The sequence below is a fragment of the Panthera onca genome, chromosome E1, assembly GCF_046562875.1.
Source record: "Panthera onca isolate mPanOnc1 chromosome E1, mPanOnc1 haplotype 2, whole genome shotgun sequence".
NCBI classification, from domain to species: Eukaryota; Metazoa; Chordata; class Mammalia; order Carnivora; family Felidae; genus Panthera; species Panthera onca.
Window position 1 is genome coordinate 55,418,949 of NC_138352.1, and position 19,938 is coordinate 55,438,886.

The 19,938-nt window shown below is 47.9% G+C and overlaps 1 protein-coding gene across 10 annotated transcripts in view; it reads left to right on the forward strand.

Annotated features, from left to right (window-relative positions):
- CDK12 (cyclin dependent kinase 12) overlaps window positions 1–17,709 on the forward strand; it is a 77,681-nt gene extending 59,972 nt beyond the window's left edge. For 3 of the 10 annotated variants that reach the window (XM_060646202.3, XM_078437186.2, XM_078437187.2), the window contains exon 17: window positions 15,412–17,709. In XM_060646202.3, the coding sequence (XP_060502185.3) occupies window positions 15,412–15,532 (121 nt within the window). In that variant the 3' untranslated portion in view covers window positions 15,533–17,709. The other 7 variants (XR_013551988.2, XR_013551987.2, XR_013551986.2 and 4 more) reach the window with 7 other exon arrangements.
- The last annotated feature ends 2,229 nt before the right edge of the window (window positions 17,710–19,938 follow it).

Here is a 19,938-nt window from a genome sequence, read left to right on the forward strand (position 1 = left end):
GCCTCCAAGTCTTAGAAGCAACTAAAGGGCATTAGGCAGGTGCATTATTGGGGGAACATTTCTCTCGTACAGGTCCAGAGGTCACCTCATCCATTCCCTTGCTCCCAAGCAGACAGATCCCCAAGAGTCCGTCACTCTCATGGGATTTTACTATACTATACTCTGTAAAGTCCACAGGGAAGGTACCAACTGTCCCAGTTCCTTAATCAAAAAATAAATCTCCAAAAGGTGACTAAATGTTGAGCTTTTTTTCTTTTAAAGATTTTATCATAAGTTTCCCTGTCACAGTCTAAACTACTAGACAAAATTATGCCCAGAAATGTAGAGAGTAGCCTTATATCTCTTGTCCCATGTCTAGGCCTAAAACAGAGACAGGGTTAAAACTCAAGGCTGTGGAAGCCAAGTCACAAATACCCCTGCATTTCATGCAGTGTCATGGCCTCAGAGCATTTAGTCAAGCCCTGTCTGGCTTTGTGTGGGGTTGGTGCAAGTGTCCACAACACTCCTGCTCCCTCCTTCCTTTACTGTTCAGACACTACGGTTAAGGAGGGAATGAATGAAGGAGAAAAGGGGCTTTCTCACTAGGTTGCCAAAAGTGGCATTTCCTGGCATCTTCTTCCTTCCTAAAAAAATTCAAGATTCTGGGGGCGCCTGGGTGGCTCAGTCGGTTAAGCGTCCGACTTCAGCTCAGGTCACAATCTCGCGGTCTGTGAGTTCGAGCCCTGCGTTGGGCTCTGGGCTGATGGCTCAAAGCCTGGAGCCTGCTTCCGATTCTGTGTCTCCCTCTCTCTCTGCCCTTTCCCCGTTCATGCTCTGTCTCTCTCTGTCTCAAAAATAAATAAACGTTAAAAAAAATTAAAAAAATTCAAGATTCTGTGTTCTGTGCTTCAGGAGACTAAGTTGGAGTCAGGGCAAAGATGGGAGATCTTGGAAAGCAGCATGAGTAGAAACTTCCTCACACTCTCTAAGCCCCCAACACCTTTCCCCCACTCCCAGAATTGTCTTCTCTATCTTAGTATCCCATTTTATATCCCCAGAGTCCCTGAGGAAGAGCAGAATGTGCCTCTCTAAGTGCCCCACACTCACCGCCCTTATTTGTAGACCTTCAGGGTCATCTCCTTGGTTCTCTCATTCTCTGCCTTCTCTACAAACAGTAAGTGAGAAGGACCCTTCGCATCCCCCCAAGACAGTCTGGAAAGAATCCATCAAGCTCTCCCTCTACTTCCAAGGGCCCATAGTAGTGAGAACTGGGAGAACTGTGCCAGGGAATTGAAGAGGACAATTCTCTTGTCTGGGAAAGTCAGGGAGAAGACAGAGAGGGGAAATTTGGGAACTGAGGCCTATAGTCCCATCTGTGGGGCTGACTGCCTAACCTAGAGGGGTGGTGTTCATATTGAATGTTATTCATGAGATTTATTAGAGGCTCCTGTTTACAGAGCTGCTCTTTCTCTTTTGAAACAGAGCAGTGGAGAAGAACAGCAAAGAAGGAGCAGAAAGGGGGTCAGGCTTTCGGTAGGCCCTTTCTCAACCCTTGTACAGCCCCGGTCCAACATTAGAGGCATAGTGGAGGGTCCACAAGGCCCTGAAAGCATTCAGTCTAGATTCTGGATGTTTCTCTAAGGAATGAGGCTTCCATTCCCATAGTCCCCACCAGCCCTGCCTCATACTCCCAAGGTTTAGGCAAGGAGATCTACAGCCCCAGAGTCAGAGCCTGGAGTCTAGAGGCCACAAGGAATGCCGAGTCTTTTCTGGGAAAGAAGAGTAGACTTGAAGTGAGTGGGAGGCAGAGGTAGCAGAATCCCCTGCACTTTGGAGAAAAACAAGCTCAGTATTAGCCCAGGGTTTAGCTTTTACTCTGTTGGGACTCTGCCTTTCCTCCTTCTCCCTCAGTATGTCCCAGGGGTTGGTAAGACATCTAGATGTCTGAACTTCCCACCTGACACCTCGAAGGTTGTTATAGCCCCTCTTTAGCTCCCAAAGCCATGGGGGAGGGGAAGGAAGGTGCCTCAGAGGTGGCAGTGCTGTGATGTCCATCAGCACCCAGGGAGAGAGGCCAAGGGGAAGAAACAGTAACCAGAGAGGGAGCTAGGAGGAGATGCCTGGTCTTGAAACAGCCTCCTTATCCTATCCTCTCCTGCACCCTCTCTCACATGCTGACAAGGCTGTGTGCCCAAGTGTGCCAGCTCTTCTGGTTGGTGGTTCTGCTCTGCCATGCAGGCAGCCGGCTCTCTGATTTGGCACAGAACACATGCTGGGGTCTCTCACACTTCTTTGCTCACTCATCTCAATGTGTTTGCGTTACAGATTCCTAGGGATGAAAGAAAAGGCTGTGGCCCTGTGAGGTGGTGGGCTTGGGGCCCTTTGGGTGCATATCTGCCTTGCTGCAGGGCAAGGAGGGAGAAGGCTGCTGGCAGCTCAGCTGAGCTCAAGGTTCTGGTGACTCATAGCAATGGGGGCAGCTTATGAAAACAAAAGAGGGGAAGAGGCTTCAGGCTTGTTAGAGCTCTCTTTTGCCCCAATTCTCCCCCACTCTGAGCTGTGTGGATAAAGGTCTCTCATATGGATTGTGGGTCAAGGAGAGGCCCCAGCTACAAAAGAATAGAGGGAAATGGGAGAGAAGAGATCAGGGAAGGCTGAGCATTCCCAGAAAGAGGCTTCCCAGTGAGGAAAGGATACAAGAGGCTAGGCTAGTAGTATACAATTGTATCCTTTGGGGCCGCACAAAGGGTACTGGGCATTCACATGTGCAGGCAGACACAGCCACTCCTCCCTGGAAGGATTGCCACAGTCTCAGTTCTCTCTTCCCTGGAAACAGACACCATAGATCTTCAAAGGTGCTGATTCCTTTATCTCTTACAGGCCAGGTGGGCAATGTGCATCCTCTCCATCCTTTCTGAATCAGGGGGATGATAGGATATTGTGTTTGAGACCACATCAGCAGAAAGTGGCCAGAAGGTGGACCAGGGGATCCATTCAGGCCTCTGACCACAGTCCCAGGGACCTCCTTGTTTCAGCAAAGGGAAACAGAGATCTTTGATACTAGTATCCAGATAATAATACCTTCCCTCTAACCTCAGTGAAGGATGGCCTAAGAGGAGGAGAATTCTCCGGCCGAGCCCATTTTCATTTGCCTGTTTCGTTGCTGGTGGCTTTGCTCTCCAGCTGGGGTGAGGGACTCTCTGCTGGGCTGCTTCTGGAGATCCAGAGATGGTTTTGGTTGGGAGAAAGAGACCAGCCGCTCTTTGCTCTTTGCTCTTCCTGTAGGGAGTTGGGACCATCTCTACTCCCCCAGCTCTCCCTGGCAGCATCAGGAACCCAGGGCCCCCTGCTGGGATACCCATAATAAAGCTCAGTCCTGAACTGAACCAACACATCACCTGGCTCTGGTATAGAAATGGTGCTGTGAGGGGGAGCCTGGGTGCACCAGGTGGGTGTAGGCAGGTGTGGGGAGTTTAGGCCCAGGAGAGATATTAGAATCACTCCTCAATACCACATGCTTCTCCTCTTTCTCAAACTTTCTGCTTGGCCTCCCTTTTCTTCTGTCTCCCTTCAGCTAGCTCCACTCCTGGCCAACTCATCCCTTCCAATCTGAGAAGATATGGTAAGTAGTGGCCTGTTCCCTACACTTTTCTTTCTCTTCCTCTACTCCCAACTCCCAGCCAAGAGTTACCCCATTTGAACTCTTTGCACCAGTGAATGCCATCAGGGTCTGAACCCAGAATCCCCAGCCTCTGCAACCCCCCTGACTCTGAGAATGCCACTCTGACTCTGAGACTGACTCTTTCGTGCTCATCCTCCCCACAAGGATAGCCAGGCCAAGACTGGTATGTCCACTGACAGTAAGAGCCCTGACCTGAGGCAGAGGGCAGCTCTAAGGGTGCAGTGGGGCTCGGCCCTAAATGCGTGTATGCCTGTGCATTGGGCACACTGGTTTATTAGTGTTATTTCAGCATTGTGATGCAGAGAGAGTAAGTGTAACAGCTGCTCCTTGCTTGCAGTGTTTATTGTTACCTAGAGACAACCTCCTGGCTTTTTCCCAGCTCCCCCCTCCCCCCCCAGCCCAACCCCCTCCCTGCCAACAGTCCTACTCTCCCCACACTGATGGGAAATTTATAGCTTGCCCATACCATGCCTTTAACCCTCTCCTGTCCATAGGGTAAGTGAAGTGAGGGAAGCCAAAGTGAGCAGTGGGCATGCTTAGGCCCCAGCAGGGTAGAGTGGTGTACAGAGGAGAGAGGGAGGGATGGAAGGATGTTCAAACTCAGGCTCCAGTTACCCTCCTGGCTCTCATGTTGAGATAAAAGAGCTTTGGCCCTAGCCTTGAGATCCTAGCATCCTCCTCACAAGATAATTCTCTTCCCTGGGCGTCTCTAAGCACCCCGAGTTGGGCTGCCTGATCCTGAGCAAGCACAGTGAGGTAGTATTGAGACAGGAGTAAATATAGAGTGGCAGAACCCCTAGCCCTCTCCTTTCTATAGAGATGTCATATTGAGACTAACCAGAGACTCTGGCATGAGGAATGGTGGCCAGACCTCCCCAGCTAGATACATGTCAAACATAAACCTGGCTGCTGAGTCTGGTGGGAAAAATTGCCCACCTTAACTTTACACCTAACCCAGCACTAAGGTCCCAAGAGACTCCTAAGCCATTCTCTATGCTGGTCTCCTTGGTCTGGTTAGGCTACTCTTTTCTACTCTTCTTCTTGGTCCATTTTTTTCCTGCTTATCTTTTGGTTTGATACCTTGGATCAAATCCAAGACACCAAGGGGACTGAGACATCTTAGTCATGACCTCAACAGAACTAGGGAAAGAGAAGTTCCTCCAGCCTCTCCTGACCTAGGACCTTTCATGGAAGGGCACCATGTCATATATTCACTGTCCCTACTGGAAATGAGGGTTTGAAGAGGGATTAGATTTTAGCAAAAAAGATAGAAGTTAGACATAGGGAAAAACTTATTCATGAGATATAAAACTTCAGAATGGGCCTACTTCAGAGATTTTTCTTTTCCTGCCTGGGATGAGTTTAAGTCTGTGCCTACCCAAGGGGAATTGAAAAAACAGGATTACTTTTCAGTGGCTTCTCCAGATGTGGGCCTCAATGCAATTTCTACACTAGGTCTGGGAGTGCATTCCTTCTCAGTCCTTCTAAATGTAGTATGTGATGGTTAGATTACGAGTTTAGGAGGCAGACAGCCTTGGGTTCCAGCACCAGCACTGCCATTTACCAACTGTGCTACCTTAGTAAGTCACTTAACCTCTCTGTGCCCTAGTTTCCTTGTCTGTGAAATTCAGATATACCACCTCGTAAGGTTATGAGTGTATTTAGTGGAATAATATGTGTAAAGGACCTAGGACACTGCCTAGTACTCAGTAGGTATGCAGTGGTTGATAACAATAATCTATTACTTTTATGGAGTCAACAGGGCTGACGTTGCTTCAAAGACTTTATGAGTCCCCTGAAATTATAGACCAAATATGTGAATATGGGTATGCTGGGAACAATGTCCATGATTGTCCTCATGATGCAGAGCAGGAAGTGGCAGTCTCCTGGAAAGGAAGTAGCCCCAATCCCTTGACTCAGACTCCCCCATTCCCATGCCTCAAGCCAGGAGCACATTAGACAGTGTTCTACCTGGAAGTATATCTTCATCATCTAAGATGGAGCTGTGAGAGACAGCCATTAGGGTAGCAACTTCTGGCATTTGCCAGGCACTTTACAGTTTGTCCAGTATATTTACCTACGTTAGCTCTTTTACTTTTTTTTTTTTTAAGTTTATTTGTTTTGAGAGAGTGAGAGAGAGCCAGCAGGGGAGAGGCAGAGAGAGAGAGGGAGAGAGAGAATCCCAAGCAGGTTCTGCATTGTCAGCACAGAGCCTGACATAGGGCTTGAACTCACAAACCACGAGATCATGACCTGAGCTGAAGTCAAGAGTTGGACACTTAACTGACTGAGCCACCCAGGTGCCCCTACATTAGCTTTTTTAATACCCAGAATATCCCAGTAAGGTGAAAAGAACTACCATTTATTGAGTGCCTACTATGTGTCAGGCATTGTGCTGGGTGTATTTTTTTTAAGTATGTTTAAAAATTTGTTTTAAATGTTTATTTATTTGAGGGAGAGAGAGAGAAAGAAAGAGAGAAGGAGCATGAACAGGGGAGGGGCAGAGAGAGAGGGAGGCAGAGGATCCTAAGCGGGCTCCATTCTGACAGCAGACAGCCTGATGCGACGCTCGAACTCATGAACCGAGAGATCATGGCCTGAGCCAAAGTCAGATGCTTAACCAATTGAGCCACCCAGGTGACCCTTTTTAAGTATGTTTAAAGTCTTTAGAATATTTCATCACCTAAATATGTCATGATTTACAAGGGTCATCCCTACTTTTAATCATTTAAATATTTTTACTGTTATAAATAATACCATCCATAATGAACATCCTAACACATAAACCTTCATGCATTTTTATAGTAAATTCCAAAAAGTAGAATTTATGAGTCAACAGATACAAATATCCCTTCATCCCTATGGTTATGATCATTTTATTGATATACCCTGAGAATAATGTTTTTAAAATCTTCTTTGAAATTCTGCAGTGGAAACACAAGGGCAGCCCCTTCTCCCTCCTATACCTAGCAGAGAGACATTAATAATCTATCATAGCTTTTTTTTTTTTTTTGAGATAATTATAGATTCACATACAGTTTTAAGAAATAATACATCTCTTGTACATTTTTTTCCTACTTTCATCCATTGGTAATATTTTGCAAAAACTATAGTATCACAACCAGAATACTGACGTTGATATAGTCCACCAGTCTTATTCAGATTTCCCTGTTTTACTTGTTTGTGGGTATGTGTGTGTGTGTTCTATGCAGTTTTATTACTTGTAAAAATTTGTATATCTACCACTACGGTGAAGACACTGAACAGTTCCGACATCACAATGATTCCTCATGTTGCCCTTTTATAATCACGCCTACCTCATACCTTTCTTAACCCTTAGCAACCACTTATCTCCTCCACTTCTGAAATTTTGTCATTTCAAAAATGGAGTCATACACTGTGTAACTTTCTAGGATTGGCTTTTTTACTCACCATAATCTCCTAGAGATCCACCCAAGTTTTTGTATGTATGCATAGTTGGTTTCTTTTGTTTATTCCATGGTATACCATGGACCACATGGACCACAGTTTGTTTAACCATTCACCTGTTAAAGGACACTTTGTACTCTCACTTTGTACTCCCTACCAATTAATGAAGGTAGCTCATTTTACTTGGTGTGCTGACTGTTTTATACTCACAATTACTAAGCTTCTTTAACCCTTCAGGCATGGCACTATTATTTTTATTTCATAGATGAGGAAAATCGAGGCTCACAGTAAATGCTTTTCCCACGATCACATGGTAAATGGCAAAGAAGAGTCTGGAACCCAAGAAAATAGGGCTCTTTGTCCTGCACCAGGCTTTCTCAGACCTTGACTAATGTTGCTGGGAATAGGGTGTGGGGCAGAACCAAAAGAGAGATGTTGGAGGCAGGAAGAGCATTGGAGCAGCCGGGGTCAATACAGGTCCTTGCAGCTAACTTTGGTTTATAGGTTAGAAGAGCAGCAATGTTATAGAGCAGGGAACAGTATGGCATGTGCCTCTGAAATTGTTTCCCCTTTGCCAAGGAAGAACAGGGCTGAAGTGGATAGAGCCCATGAGTAATCTGCCTACAGACCTGGGACCGGGAACCAGAAAGGAAGCCTCTGGGTGTCTATGAGAGGATACATGGCTAAGGTCCTCCTTGGAAGTGTGAAGTTGGATGTGTCTCTGATGAGGTCTGAAGAAACTGAGGCCATGCTGAGTGAGCTCTCTGTTCTGAAGGGGTAAGGGCAATAGAACACTTTTCTTTTGGTGGTGGTGGAGGAGCTACAGGTCATGTGTGTATGCACACATTCAGGCATGCTCACACACACACACACACACACACACACACACACACCTTGGGCAGGCTCAGTGTCTAGACATGATACAGGGGGCAAGCAAAAATGCCAGTGTAGCACTTAGTCCTTGCTTTACAACTGTTCTTTCCCTCCAGCTGAAGTCATGGACGGCTAAATCAGAAGGAGTTGGAGAAATCATTTGGTCTGTCCCCCAGCCTGTGGGCACTGGTTGAAGCTGACAGGTGGAAACCTAGAGTTGGCCCAGACGTGATGGGTGGTAGAGATGCCAGCTTGTGGGAGAGAAGGTTTGGCTCCTCTCCTGGGAGCTGTGTCTGGCCAAAGGCTGCCTCTTCCCACCTCCTGCTGGAACTGGCTCTTTTATAGCTGCTGTTATCATTGCTCCATTGGCCTATTCCAGTGGCTGTGGACTCAACAATTTTCCCTATGTACTTATGGTTCTAGAACTAGGCTGAGAGCACATACATTCTTTTCCATCTCCCTTGGCCCATCAGAAATGGCACATCTCCTAGTCATACCTACTACCCTTACCCAGTAATTCTAACCATGGAGGATAAACACTGAAGCCTTCAGAATTTATAGGGACTGCACTGCATCATTGAGACAACCATAGATACCCATTCTGAACTTGTGTCTTTTGGCTGTAAGTTCTTAGACAAAGAGAAATCACTCTTTACTGAATTTTACCCCCACTGACATTTCCTAACTGTCAGAGGTCCTGAATGTGGCTGGGAGCTCCTTTTTCTTGGAGCCAAGATGGCTCCTAACCAGGAAATCTCAGGACCCCCCCGCTTATTTCATTTCCTTGGCTGCCCTTCTACTCCAGGTCTCCTTCTCTCCTGCCACCACTGCCTTTTCCTTTCCTTCTTTCTCTTCTCTCTCTTTCTCAGCAAGTTTTTTATGTGATTACAGGCACTGCATGGTAATTAGTGCTAAACTCATTTGCACAACTACAGTTAATTGGCTACAACAATTAATTAATGTGTTGGAAATTTGGCACTGGAAAAAAAAAGTTTGTCATCAAAAAAAGGGCAAAAAATTGTAGAGTGAGATACCCATAAAAATCGAGGGCAGGCTTCAAAAGCCCAGCTGGGCCTCAAACTTCAGGCTAGCCTCTGATGCCTTGCCACTCTCAACTTCAACACATTTTCCTCTTTCCTCTTTCATTTTTTTCCCTCTTCCTTTCTTTCTCTATTTCTCTTCTCTCTCCATTTTTTTTTTTTTTTTTTTACAACTTAAGCAAACTCATTTCCCTGATAAAATATAGCATGACTAATGGCTAGAGCATGTAAAAATCATTGGGAAAATGTCCTTGGAAGACGAATGCATTTTCAGCAGAATAATTAACTTAATTAACAAATTCACATGCATATTCATCAGGCTATTAATGTCTTCTCGGCTCAGCTTGATGAACATTGCGGTAATAACCATCTCATTTACATACTGCATTCTACTGCGATCCAAAACAGAGACAACATACAGGCATACACACACACACACACACACACACACACTTGCACGAATACACACAACATGTCTGGGCCGCTTTGACTTCCAGGTTGGCTGGGAGTGAGTGTGTGTGTGTGTGTGTGTGTGTGTGTGTGTGTGTGTGAGTGTGTGTGTGTGTGTGTGTGTGTGTGTGTGTGTGTGTGTTTGTTGTGTGGCAGAGGTGGAGGGGGGACTCCCGCTGGGTGGTGTAATCTTTAGAGGGTCATGAGTTGAGGTGGGCTAGGGATGCCCACATGTGAATGTCTGAGAACTTTAATCCTCTCTCGCTTTCTCTCTGTCTCTCTTTTTCCTTGTTTCCTTTTCTCTGTGTCATTTTCTGTCTTCTTCTCTCGCCACCCCCCCCCCCCCATGTCTCTCTAGGGAAAAACTTGGTATCCGTGCCAACTTTTTCCCCCTCCCCTCCTCCCTCTCTCTCCTCCTTCCCCTCTCCCAACTGCTGCCAGCCGGCATCAGCGCCGAATTGCCATCTCCTTGAGCTCTCTGTGGAGCAATCTCAGAGAGCAGTAAGGTGTGACGCGGGGCTCTGCCGGCTTCGCAGCACCGCCTGCGGAAAGAGCGCAGGATGGCGGAGGAAGATTAAGAGAAATCTCGAGCAGGGCTCGGCTGCCATTGGTGTGTGCAAACGCCGAGGAGGAAGGGAGAGGGAGAGCGAGGAGAGCGGGTAGAAGTGGGGGGGGGGGGGGGGGCACCAGCAGCTGTCGGCCTAATTCTTCTAACACTCTGCTTGTGGTCATATTAGAAAAACAGATTATGCCCCTCGGTGCCACTCACTTATACTTGACATACGTTAATGTTCTATATCTCCATTCTTGGGTCTTGACGACAGTGGACTTTAGGTTGAGGAGGATTAGGGCTTTGGGTGGCCAAGGGGCACCAAAGACCCTGCCCCCTCATTCTCTTCTGACCTCCAACCCCAGCCATACTTACCCTTTAGAAAGCAAGCCTGAGCGTAGAATTTGCATCTGCTGCCACCATTTGTCCATGTTTTTCCAGCCCCTTAGGAGGTGCAGCGGTTAAAAGACACTTGGAAGCCCTTTCCCCTAAAAGTCACCCCCTCTTTAGAGTCTTAATAGGTCACTTCAGGGCCAAGTGAGACCAACTCTATGGCACTCCCACCCCTAATCTTTCTATGGGCACTCCCCCTCAAATCAGAAGTTGGGGGTCAGAGAAAAGGGTCCATGATAGTTGGTGCTCCATAAGGGGGTTACAGAGAAGCCATAAGCAAAACAAGGCCAGGATTGTTTCTGGGTTGCTATGGAAACCAGGTTCCCTCCTCCTGGCAGGAAGGGAGGAGCGCCTGAGGCCTTCCTCCTTCCACCAATCCGAAAAACTGTAAAGGCGGAGTTTACTAAGGCCTGGGGAATAGGGCTGTTCTTGGAGGACAAACCAATCATTCCCGTAGCCCGACCAGCCGGTCCATAGCCCTTTGACCCCACCTTCCCTACCCTCTCACCTCAATATTCAAAAGAGGCTTTTTCCTCTCTTGCCTTGTCCTCTATGGAGACCTGTTGCTTAGCAACCACTAGTGCCTTCTTCCCAATAACTTGCAGGGACTGAGAGATAAAATATCTGACTATATTCAGTTCCCCTCCCCTGTCTATTTATATTTAATAACCCAAGCCCTGTCTTGGGTTCCCTTGGCACCTGTTTTAAAGGGCTTTTAAAGGGATTAAGCTGTAGCTTGAAGAAATAAAGTTACACCTGAGGAAGAACTTCCAAAGGGAAGAGTGGGAAAAAAGACTGGAGTAGGTAGGAAAGCTGTAGAATCATATTCTCTTAAATATAGGTGGTGGGGGGGAGTATTTAGAACTTGGGATGTGGGGTGGGGGGGTGCCTGGGTGGCTGAGTCGGTTAAGCTCCTGACTTTGGCTCAGGTCCTGATCTCACAGTTTGTGGGTTCAAGCCCCATGTCTGGCTCTATGCTGACAGTTCAGAGCCTGGAGCCTGCTTCAGGTTCTGTGTTTACCTCTCTCTCTGTCCCTCCCCTGCTCATACTCTTTCACTTTCTCTTTCTCTCTCTCAAAAAAAAAAAATAAATAAAATATTAAAAAAAAAAAAAGAACTTGAATTGTGGGGAGGGGGTGTCCACAGGGATTCCCAAGGACAGGGATTCTACTCAGGACCTGGAGTGGACCATAACAGGGCAACTAACTGGGCTGGCAATTTCCACTCCCCACCCCCTGCCTTGCCTTCATTTCCTGACCACTTCCAGTCTAGAGCCCTCTCATATTTCTATATGTGGGAGGCCCATCCCTCTGGGGATGTCCAGTTTCCTAGTGTCAGGATGTTGGTATCCAGGAGTGGGAGCTATGTGGATGTATGTATCTCCCAAAGGCCTGGGTATCTCTCAAAGTTTGTCAGTCACAGGGAAGGAGTTATTCTGAGCTATCTACTAGAAAACCCCAACCTGACCTGGCAGTGGGGGCTGTACAGAATCACCAAAAATGAGGAGCAAGGAAGGCCTAAGGATAACCTAGTGGCTGCATGTCAGAACACCTAGGTTAGGGCCCCCTCTCCTTACTCTCCTGTGACCCAAGTTATTCACTTAATCTTTTTTTTTTTTTAATTTTTAAGTTTATTTACCTATTTTGAGAGAGAGAGGGAGAGAGAGAGAATCCCAAGCAGGCTCCATGCTGTCAGCACAGAGCCTGATGTGGGGCTTGAACTCACAAACCATGAGATCATGACCTGAGCTGAAACCAAGAGTTGGATGCTTAACTGACTGAGCCACCCAGGCGCCCCCACTTAATTATTTAAACTCCTTGTTGCTTCATCTATAGATCAAGAATGATAATGTTTACCTCCCTAGATTTTAGCGGGATCAATTAAAGTGATATGTGAAAGGAAACACTCTGAAAACTGCCAAATTTAAATAAATATTATTTTAAGGTCTGGAAAAGGTCTGACTGCTGGAGAGAGGGAGATGCTATGAATCCAGCCCGGTCCTTGGCTTAGGAACACTACTGGTTTGTTGACTAGAGGGGTGTGATTCTTTGCCCTGTGGTCATTGGGGTGGGGAGCTATAAATCAAAATCAAACACAGGGCTAGCACAGAGGGTACGGAGGGTAGCACAGAGTATCCCTGTCATCTTCCCCACCTCCAGTCCCAGCTTCTGACCTCTAGTTCTCCCAGCCAACACCCCACCCTGACCCTCCACCCTTCTCCCCAGTCAGCACCTTCACTGCCGTCATACTAGATCACAGACTGTACAATTTCACCCTCCATACCCCCCTTTTCGGCACCTCCTCCAACCCGAGCCTTCTGTGGGAGACAGATGGGGTGTCTGCAATGGAAAAGGCTCTGGGCTCTACGCCGCCTTGGGTGGGCAGCCCCCCTCCCATCTCCCCAACTACTCCCGCTCCTTACCTAAGACACTCAGATTCACCCTGGGCAGCTTTGGGAGCTGCTGAGGATTCCAACACTCTTCCCTTCTCAGACTCAGCCCAGAAGCAGAGCCAGAATGACATCTTTCTCTGAGACCCAGCCCCCAGCCCCTCTTCATGGAATGCCAACACAAAGGAGGAAATAGGTTAGGAAATGGTAGGGCTCCATGGGACCGATGTGAAGAGGCAGGGAGGAGCCCAGAATCCCTCACTGAGGACTGGATGGCTAGGGTTTGGGGTCTGAGTTGACAGAGGAGGCTGAGACTAAGCGGCCCCTTTGTTCCAGAAATCTAGGGTCCCTGGAGGGAGGACTCAGCTTGGGGAGGGGGGAAAGGGAGCTAACATTACAGAGCACCAACTGTGAGCCAGGCACAATGCCAGAGACTTCCCATACCTGTACTCACAACTAGCAGGTGAGGTGTCAGGGTGAATAGGTGTCTCATGAGCTCTCAGCATCTCTCAACACAATTGACCAACTTCTCCTTTGATTCTATGATTTCACTGCCAATTCTCCTACACTGTGGCTGCTCTTTCTCTGTCTCCTTTGCAAGCTCATCCTCAACTCCTTGGACTCAGCCAAGTCCCCCGATTATACACTTTCACAGTACTGTATATTCTTCTTTCAGAGCACTTAGAACAGTGATTTCACACTTATTTGTGCAGTCGTTTGAATAATAATAATCCTATTTCCCCCACCAGATGGAAAGTTCCACGAGGACAGTGACCACATCTATCTGTATGCACCAAAGTGCTCCCAGTGCCCAGCACAGTGCCTAGCATAAAGCAACTATTTGGTAAATATTTGTTGGATGAATGAATAAATGACAAAAGGACATCCCTCTGGCCTAAACTCAGTTTTTTATCCACTTCCTCACCCCAGAGTTGAGTCATCCCCAATGTATGGACCAGAGAACAGGGTGCCTGGGAGGTCAGGCCACCTCATTCTCCCTGGGAGGGGAGAAATCCATCAGGACAGGACTAAACCAAGTTTCAGGATATGAGGCCCCTACCTTACCAGTGCCTGGACCTGCCTGTATGCTCTCCAGCTTTTCCAGGGATGGAGAGAATTCAAAGTCCCAACAACTCTCCATGTGGGTCCTGAAATCACTCATGAGCTGGAGGAGAGGAGTTCCATCAGAAAAGGGTGCTCTGAAGAAAACCCCTCTTTTCTGCCTTAGCTGAGACTGCAGAGACCATCTGTTGCCACTCCTCTGTTTGCTCCTGTCCCGTTCCCCTGGACTTCAGAGAAGGAGATGGTTTGACCAAGTAGGAGGGATAGATGGTGAGAACAAGACAATCTGCTTGTTCTTTGAAATGTCTGGGGCGATAGTGATGATCCTCAGCTAGGTGACTGGAGCAGAGGAACACAGGAGCCAGCAACCAGTCCTTTGGGGCTGTAGTCTTTAGGCCCTGGGAAGCAGGGAATGGACAAAATGACCTCTAGGAGCCCAGCCTTCAGCCCAGGGGCTTTATCTGACATCTTTGCTGCCCTTGCCATCCGACCTCAAACAAAATACCTGAATCTGCAGGAAGTTAATGTTACATCAGGCTTGGCAGCCCCTTCCTCTCCCAGACCACTCCCAATTCTAGCCAACTGCCCATCCCAGAGCATCTCTCCCACCCAGCTTGGCATCAATACTCAGTCCTCATGGTGTCTTTGACCCAGTCGCCTTGTCCTGACAATGCCCCTCAGCACCCCAGTACCTGGGGTCGTGGATCTGGAAGCCACTCTAGGCATTATTGCTCTCTCTGACCCCACCTGTTCTCTGGGTCCCTAATGAAGTAGGACAACTCAGGCTCTGGGCCAAGTCCCTATGTCCTCATCAAAGGCAACATCTGTCTTCTCAAAGAAGATAAGCCTGTGGGGAAGGAGGTGGGACAGGCACAGGGGAGAAACCCCAATCCTGCCTGGGCCCTCACCCCAGATTCCACTGCAGGCACAGACTGAGGGTGAGGGGGGAAGGCAAGACCGCCACAGAGGCCTATACTCACACATGCCCCTGTACAAGCCTTCATGCCTCTGAGCCCCAAATATGAGGGCCCCTCCTGGGCTCACCCAGCTACCTGGGCTGCTGCTGCTGCCAAGCCGGCTTTCTTTTATTCATGCGTTGTTTTATTGCTGGCAAATGCTGCTGCTTGCCGCTGTTAGAGGCGTTCCTGCCAAATCCATCCCAACATCTTGGCCTGGCATCAGGGCGGCATGCTAATGTGGAAATTTAAAGAGCCGCTCGGCTTTAAATCGGAATTTTAAATGAGCAGCAGTGCTCCAGAGGGACCCAGGCAAAATCGAACAGTATCTGATCCACCCTTCCTATTCCCACTCCTGTAGCATCACCCTAGTTCCTCTCACCTCTCCCCTCGACTTGGACACTAGATGAGGAAGTGGCATGGTACACACCAGGTCAGAGGATTTGATGCAAGATGGTCATCCCAGGAGCTGGGATCCCTCAACTCAAGACCAAGAGGGAATCCACCAGTTGCTGTCATGGGCAAATGGAGGCAGGGAACTTCAACACAAGGGATCAAGGCTGGGGATAGTGAAACTAATATTCCTACGCCACTTCCCATTTTACCAGGAAACAAGAAGAGAAGACCCAGAGCAGGAAAGAAGGAAGATGGAATTCCATGAAGACACTCCTGTGCAGTATACACTTGTGCACGCTGGGATATGTGCATGCAGGTCAGGATGCTTGCTGAAGCCCTGTGGAGCATGTGTACACGCAGCTCACTTATTACCCATGCACGGAGAAGAATTATTCACATATGCAGAGCAGTCTTCCCACATCCAGACCACTGTCCTAACCAGGTTGGTTTCTGCAAGTTGTTAGCCTGAGCCATGTTTTTCCATGAATCCTAATGCACCAATGTTCCCCAGCTCCTGGCAGCTACCTTGAGTCAGCCATGATGGTGATGAAGCGCCACAGCAACTCTGCCAGCATAGGGGTTAGGGATACCTGTGCTCATCCTGTGCACCTGTCTGGATTACAGTGTGGTGCCTTCTCTGGTGGTCATATATGACAAGCCTATACATCTCACTTGGGAGAGGCGCTGGGCATAGCTTTGATTTCAGAGGAAAGAGGAGGCTAATGAGAGGTGAGAGAGGCAGAATCTATGCCTCTCTGTGGCCCCCTTTCCTCCTTACCTGTTCTCATGAGACAGGTGGCCCCTCATTATCAGAAAACATTTACTGAGTGCCTACCCTCAAGGAGACACTGCTCAGTTGAGCACAGTGCCTCACATTTTTTCTGAGCTAGGTTGATGACAGCCATTAAGAATCTGGATGTGCTGTCCCCATTGGAGGATCCACAGGAACTCTCATGGTAACCTCAGCCTTTTCCATGTTAGACTGCCAGGCCAAGGGATGCTTCCTGACCTTCCCCAGGAATCCTCCTTCCTCAAAGAAGCCAGCTTCTTCACGGACTGGTGTGGCTGCCAGCCAAGAGGCTTGGGGCAGGCTTGGGGCATGCAGCTGGCACCTGCCCACCAGATCCCCAAGGAGCACTCTCCCCCCCTCCAACTCCATAGCCCCATTCAGATGGCCCCTGGACTATAAGGAGACAGAGCTCACTGTTTCCCATTCCCAGAGAAAACTTCAAGCTGGAACACCCCTCACCTCCCTTTCCACCATAACCTGCTCCAAGATCCTCCACTCAGACCAAAGACCCACCAGGTACTTTTTCCAGACAGGACCAAATACTTAATACAGAAGGGGTTGTGCAGGAGCTGAGTAAGGGGCCTTTGGGGGAGAGGCTTGGGCTGGAATTATGGGAGAAGTTGCTGAGGTCAACAGATGGATGAGGAAGAAGAACTCCATGAGAAGGACATAGGACAGGGGGACACAAAGGGAGAAGGCTAAGTGAATCTGCTTCTCTCATCTAATTAGCAACATGCAAATAATATGCAAATCAATCCCTTTGTTTAGAGACCACAGGGCTTGTGTTTTTTGGATGTGTTCTACAGAGGGACCATCAGGCAGCATCTCTGAGGCCCTCAGACATGGAACACTCAAGAGGGAGGCTCAAGAGAGAGGCCAGAGTGTAGCCATCTTATTGTAGCTTATTCCCTTGATGAACTCACTCTCTATGGGCCTCAATTTCCCTATGTGTGAAATGGGACGATTGCACTGGATGGTCTCCAAGGCCTAGGGTCAGTCTAGCATTCTCTGATTTGAAGCCCAGTGCAGCACAAAGTGGAGGGGTTGATTCCATTCTGGGTTGGAAGCTACTTGGCCCTCTTGCCCCTGCCAACTACCTCAGCAGTTCTGTCATACCACCCCCTACGTCCCCATGCACCTGTCCTCCCAAACATGGACAATCTTCTAAAGTCAATGTTCTTCCTTACCCCTTTACTGACACTGTTTCCTCTGCTTGGAATGCCCTTCCTGCTTTAGCCCCTCACCTGGCTAATTCCTTCCCTAACTCCAACAGCCTTACCTACCTTCCTCTTCTACCTTCTGGGCATCCCTATGCACTGTTTAGTTCTCTCATTTCCCATTGGACTTTGAACTCCTAGAGGGAAGGTACTGGGTTTTGTTCAGGATGGAATCTCCACTGGGGCTCCTGGGTGGCTCTGTTGGTTAAGCTTAAGCATCTGACTCTTGATTTTGACTCAGGTCGTGATCTTGTGGTTTGAGAGATTGAACCCGAGTCAGGCTCTGAGCTGACAGTGCAGAGCCTGCTTGAGATTCTCTCTTTCTCCCCCTCTCTGCCCCTCCCCTGCTTGTGCCTTCTCTCTCTCTCTCAAAATAAATAAATAAACTTAAAAAAAAAAAGCTGGAAACTCCATTGTAAATGTATTCATTTTCCATAGCTTCTGTAACAAATTACCACAACTTTGGTTGCTTAAAAACAAAACAAAACAAAAACAAAAACCAACAAATTTATTCACTCACATTTCTGGAGGCCAGTAGTTCAACATCAGTTTCACTGGGCCAAAATCAAGGTGTTGGCAGGACTGTGCTCTCTCTCTGGAAGCCCTAAGGGAGAATCTATTCTTTCAGCTTCTAGTGGTCTTTGGCATTTATTTGCTTGTGACTGCATCACTCCCAATTTCTTCCTCTGTCTTCACATCATCTTTTATTCCTCTCTGTGTGTATAATCTTCCTCTGCCTCTCTCTTATAAGGACACTTGTGGCATTTAGAGCCCACCCAGATGATCCAGAATAATCTCTGCATCTCAAGATTCTTTTTTTTTTTTTTTAATGTTTATTTATTTGAGAAAGAGAGAGCGCAGGCGAGAGAAAACATGAGCAGGGGAGGGGCAGAGAGAGTGAGACAGAATCTAAAGCAGGCACCACACTGTCAGCACAGAGCCTGACTCAGGGCTCAAACTCACAAACCATGAGATCATGACCTGAGCCAGTCAGACGCTTAACCGACAGAGCAACCCAGGCCCCCCTCTGCATCTCAAGATTCTTAACTTAATCTCATCTACAAAGATCTTCTTTTCCAGAATGGTAACATTCACAGATTCCTGGGATTAAGAGGTAGATATATCTTTGGGAGCCATTATCAGACTATCAAAGAGATCTTTAAAGTTATTTGTTAAGCATCTACCATGTGCTAGACACCATACATACATTTTTCTCAATGCATTTAAGTCTCACAATAGCCCTGAAAGGTAGATACTAATGCCTGTACTCTACAGAGGAGGAAACTGAGTGAGGTTCAGGGAGACTGAATCACCTGCCCAAGCTCACATAGCTGATAAGTGGCAGAGCCAGGATTTGAAACCAGATGAGTCTGGCTATAAAGTCAGCGTGATTTTTTGCCTTCCCAAAGGTCTCTGAGCCTACCCCAGGCCCTGGCACAAATTTCTTACCTGAATGGATGTGCAGAAAGAGAAAGATAGGTGGACAAGAGAAGGGAAGATGAAGCCCAGTCTTCCTATTGATATTGACTCTGGCCTTCTTTTGCCAAAGCCCCTTCCCGCCCCTTTAATCCTCCCCCATCATCCCTGACCCCTTGTTTCAGAAGGCTGGAATCTCCCCTAGTTTGCAGCCCCCTGCCAAATACTGCTGCCCAGAAGGGTGGCACAGTGCCTAGACTTCAGGCAGGAGACATCAAATTGCAGAACCAGGGGGACCTCTGGAGGTCACCCCTTCTAGTTGTCTCTGCTTACATATAGGCCTGCCATGCAGACAAGGTTGGTCTAGTGGGCAGCAGAAGAGAGAAGTAGCCATCTCTACCTTCAGCTACTTTCTCCTCATTTCCTACATGATTTGTATTGGGAAGTCCTCACTCAGGTCTAACCTTCCAGACATCATGCTGCAATGAAAGCTGGCCAGAATCAAAAGTCCTAAATTGTCCAAAACATAATATCGGATTTTGGAAAAGTCCCTTTGCCACTCTGGACCTCTGATTATTCATCTTTTTTTTTTTTTAATGTTTACTTATTTATTTTGAGAGAGAGTGCGTGTGAGTAGGGGAGGAGCAGACCGCGGGGGAATCCCAAGCAGGTTCTGCACTGCCAGTGCAGAGACCAATGAGGGGTTCGATCTCACTAATCATGAGATCATGACCTGAGCGAAATCAAGAGTCTGAGGCTTAACTGACTGAGCCACCCAGGTGCCCCTGATTATTCTTCTTTAAAATAGGATCAAAAATGATGGTAATGAAAATAATACCCATCTCACAGGACTTTTGGAGGGATAATAGCACAGTCCAGGAACATACTAACCCACGGCCTAGAACAAAGCAGGTGCTGCGGGATTATTTTGTAATAGCCCCTCAGCCCTCCAGCCTAAGCCCCTTCATCCTGGGTAGTACGGGGTTTTGCTCACCTCAGCCAGTCTGGTCTGCCTTGCGCGCTAGACTGTGAACTCCTCTTGGCAGGACTTTGTTCATGTTTTTAATCACAGCCCGTTCCCCTCCCCAGTTTCTAGCCCGTGCTTGGGCACGTAGGTTCAATCTACGTTTGATGAATGAAGGAGTAAGGGTATGAGTTGGACCCCCAAGTCCCGAGAGGCACAGGGCCTGACTCCCACCACTAACTGGGCACGACCCTTTCCCCTGAGGTCCAGGAGGAGGCAGCGGTGAGGAAAGGAGGCTCTGCAGCTTTAAGATTCCTCTCGGGCGTCCCGGTTGCCAAGGCGCTGTTGCCAA